We start from the raw sequence: 4,144 nt of genomic DNA on the forward strand, positions 1-4,144 counted from the left end.
TATATATACATATATACACTGCACAGTAGGCACTTCTAAACGTTTTACAGGAAGTCATGATAGTGAATGGCCAACAAAGTTTATAAATGTGAAAATTAACAAACAAAATCTAAACATGAGTTCCTCAGGGGAGTGGCCTAATTGTACAGGGGTGGTATGCTTCACCTCTGCTTAGGCTTAGTACTGTGCGTGTGGAGCAGGGGGTGGAAAGCTGTAATCCCAAAGAAAGCCAATAGCTTCCCTATCAGCAATGTAGAATCACCAGCAGTCAATGCTTTCCCCTTATGTTCCAAAAAAAGTTATTGTACAATTTAATGTCATGAATTCACCAATCAGAACAGAGAACACTTTACTGTGTCATAAAAACAAGAAAGACCCAATAGGAATACCTTGTATAACACACCACCTAGACTAGGGGAAATGACAATGTAACTTCTCAATATACATAGTTTGTAACATTACATATACAATTTACCAATACAATGCAGTCATTGTTACAGGCGGGGCTTAAACATTTCAGCAGCCAATCTCTGGGGATGGGGAGGGGCTAGTGGAGCTTTTAGAAGGGAAGGACCATTCAATGGCAGGTGGTGGGCAGGCAAAGACACGTGTTGGTTAATCTGCATCTGATAGCAATGAGCAGGAGGGGTCAGGTACCATAAGGTGAGCTATATGGTTTTCAATACCATTACCCTTCATTAAATAGAGAAGTATTGATGCCCCAGCCCGGGGTCAATGACATCAGGAACATCAAAGGTAAACCAAAAATGTGCCACCACCATAAGATACAAAACATGGCAGACTGACGCCCAGGTAATCTTCAATACACCACCAAAGCATCACTCTATTATAGAGGGCCCATAAAGAGCAACATAGCTCCATCTAAGGGGGATCACGTCCTCATATTACAGTTGTATATAACATGTAGAAGTCAAGCGGGGTGAAGTTCCCCAAATTCTTACAACCTGAAGTCACAAATAATGATACGCAAAGAGCACCCCACGGGGTGAGAAGAGAAGGGCAATGTGACTTCTACACTCTGTACACTGTGCGGTACATTATATATTCCTTACCACACATCACTGTGCTGTACATATATATTACTGTATAGCACTCCACTCTGCATGCGTTGCTGTTCATTATATACTCAACACTAAAACACTCAATACATTTTGAACAAGGCTTATACTCCACCTCACTACACTCTCTATACTGTGCTGTATGTAATGTATTCCACCATGACCCACTCTGTATGCTTTGCTGGAAATGACACGAATCACACCACTCCATTCTCTAGGCCAGGGCTGCCCATTATATACTCCATATCATCAACTCTGAACACCGTGCTTTACATGATATATTTCACGTTGATTCACTCTGTACACTATGCAGGACTGGATTTCCCACAAGGCCAACCAAGGCCCGACCTCGGGGCAGCAGGGAGCAGAGGGGCAGCAGGAGTGTCAAATTCCTATCTCCCGATGCCCAGGACATGCAGTTCCGGGTGCCGGGCCAGTGGTAGTTTTCTACATTTAGCCCGGCTTCGGGCAAGTAGGGCTAAATGTACAGCGGGGAAGCCCACTTGCATGCAGCCTGCCATGGGAAGGTGGTTTGGCGGGGAGAGGGGTGCATTGAAGAACCTGGCCATGGGGCAGCAGAGAGAGTAAATGCGGCCCTCACACTATGCAGAATAGTATATACTCCACACTGTCGGTCATGTGATTAGATGCTGCTCTGAGATCCTGAGGAACACTGAATTAGGTTTTACTTGCTTAGAAGAACATTACACCAGAATACAGCATTTATAGCACACACAGCGAGATTCTGTATATCATAGATGAACAAGCACATAGAAACTAACATTGCACTACAGCGCCATCTACATCTCAAAAGACATATTACGTCTCAATGTCAGTATATGATGTTGTATTTTCCAACACAAACCACTTCTTCCTGTGCACTGTGCAGTAAATAATATATACTTGATACCACTCATCATCATTATTTCTCCTTTAGGACTAATATTCTATATTACAGGACGGTCTATCCTGTGTACGGCCCTCTCTCTGTCATTATTGATGGTCTCTGTATTGCCATATTACAGGTCGGTCTCCTAGATGTCCGGATCTCTGGATCACCATCAATGACAAATGTTATTTCTTCTCTGAGATCCAGAAATCCCGTACAGACAGTGCTAGAGACTGTGAGGAACGCGGCTCCAGCTTGGCCACTGTGAAGGAGGAGACCATACGGGTCAGTGTCGGGGTCACATGGTGTGAGGTGGGGTGGAGAGTAGTTGATGGGACATATATTGGGCTCCTGTATAGGAATCACTCTCCCGCTTAGATTGGGGGTTCTAAGCCTGTTCTGCAGGGAGACCCGATCCATCAATGTGACGAGTGTCAGAATCCCGCTCTATGGTGGAGCTACAAACTGACACAGGACAGACAGAGGAGGATGTGATGAGATGAGACTTCTCCATGACATGAAGTTCTAAGTCCTGCACTCCATGTTTATATATTATATTCCATATGAGAGATAATGGGGGATTCTGGGAAAGAGACCCTGTCACCAGACCCTTCATTTCACCAACAATAAGATTATATGAGCATTTACCATATTGTATTGGCCTATAAATGCCTCTGTTGTACAGACATCTAAATGTGAATGGGGAATTCTGGAGAAGTCTTCCAGGCCTTATATCTGTATAACTCCATCTGGAGAATTGTTGGCTGGAAGCAGTGGAAGGTAAGGGGATTACAGATGAGCAGATAACTAATTTTCTGTTTCTTGTTATCCAGAGACTGGTGACCATCACAGGAAAGGAATTTTGGGTCGGATTAACCCAATATAACAAGCATGGTGAATTGTGGACAGGAAAATGGACAGACGGCAGCATGGAGTAAGTATCACATGACTTATATTCTCTTATGCAACAAACACACAACTCTCAGTAGCAATACCCCGGCATGATGCCTTGCTTATTCCTCATTCCTTTTCCTTCACAAAGATTTCCACACGCTCTGATTGGATGGCAGGACTGTTTCCTTATCTTTACTAAATCTTGATAGCCAATGTGACTCACACAAGTCATGGACAAGTCATGGGATACATACATATATGAATGCTCCGAAGGGAACTGTGTTTAGCCGGTGTTAACACTGTTGATTTATCGTAAGTTTATATGTGGGCTATATACACTGAGTGGCCGGATTATTATATACACTGAGTGGCCGGATTATTATATACACTGAGTGGCCGGATTATTATAAACACTGAGTGGCCGGATTATTATATACACTGAGTGTCGGGATTATTATATACACCGAGTGGCCAGATTATTATATACACCGAGTGGCTGGATTATTATATACACAGAGTGGCCGGATTATTATATACACCGAGTGGCCGGATTATTATATACACCGAGTGGACCGGAGGGCAGCGGAGGGAGCAGAGCCATATAAGCCGGTGCCTCCTCTATAAAAAAGAAAAAATAAGACCGGGTGTGTTTTTTTGAGCCCCAAAAAATATAAGACAGTGTCTTATTTTCGGGGAAACACGTATATATGTGTTTCTTTACATGCGTTGTACAGAACTGAGTCTATGTATCCTACAAAGCATTGGACTCTCCATCTAGGATGCAGTGTGAGTCCTATTATTGGGCTGCCATTGGAGGACATTGATATATATCAAGCAGGACTGCCTGTATGGATTTATTCCTGGGTTACACGCATACAATGCTTACAAGGGGAAAGTGTCTCCCGGATCTATAACCTTTCAGACCCACAACGGACATGCTACATGACCTAAGTCGGAATACACATCAGCTGCTGAACATCTTTTAATAGGATGTTGAATTTCTCTCTGGTTGCAAACACATTATAGGACATTATAGGACACATTATAGGACATTATAGGACACATTATAGGACATTATAGGACACATTATAGGACACATTATAGGACATTATAGGACATTATAGGACATTATAGGACACATTATAGGACATTGTAGGACATTATAGGACACATTATAGGACATTATAGGACATTATAGGACACATTATAGGACATTGTAGGACATTATAGGACACATTATAGGACACATTATAGGACACATTATAGGACACATTATAGGACA

General features: G+C 42.7%; 1 protein-coding gene across 1 annotated transcript in view; it reads left to right on the forward strand.

The window, feature by feature from the left end:
* LOC108801247 (anti-sigma-I factor RsgI-like) overlaps positions 1-2,906 on the forward strand; it is a 14,442-nt gene extending 11,536 nt beyond the window's left edge. The window contains exons 8-9 of the mRNA XM_018573182.1: positions 2,105-2,253; positions 2,802-2,906. Of these exons, the coding sequence (XP_018428684.1) occupies positions 2,105-2,253; positions 2,802-2,906 (254 nt within the window). The remainder of the gene's footprint in view (positions 1-2,104; positions 2,254-2,801) is intronic.
* Positions 2,907-4,144: the final 1,238 nt, after the last annotated feature.

Source organism: Nanorana parkeri, unplaced genomic scaffold (assembly GCF_000935625.1).
Source record: "Nanorana parkeri isolate BGI_ZX_2015 unplaced genomic scaffold, ASM93562v1 scaffold2264, whole genome shotgun sequence".
Classification (NCBI taxonomy): Eukaryota; Metazoa; Chordata; class Amphibia; order Anura; family Dicroglossidae; genus Nanorana; species Nanorana parkeri.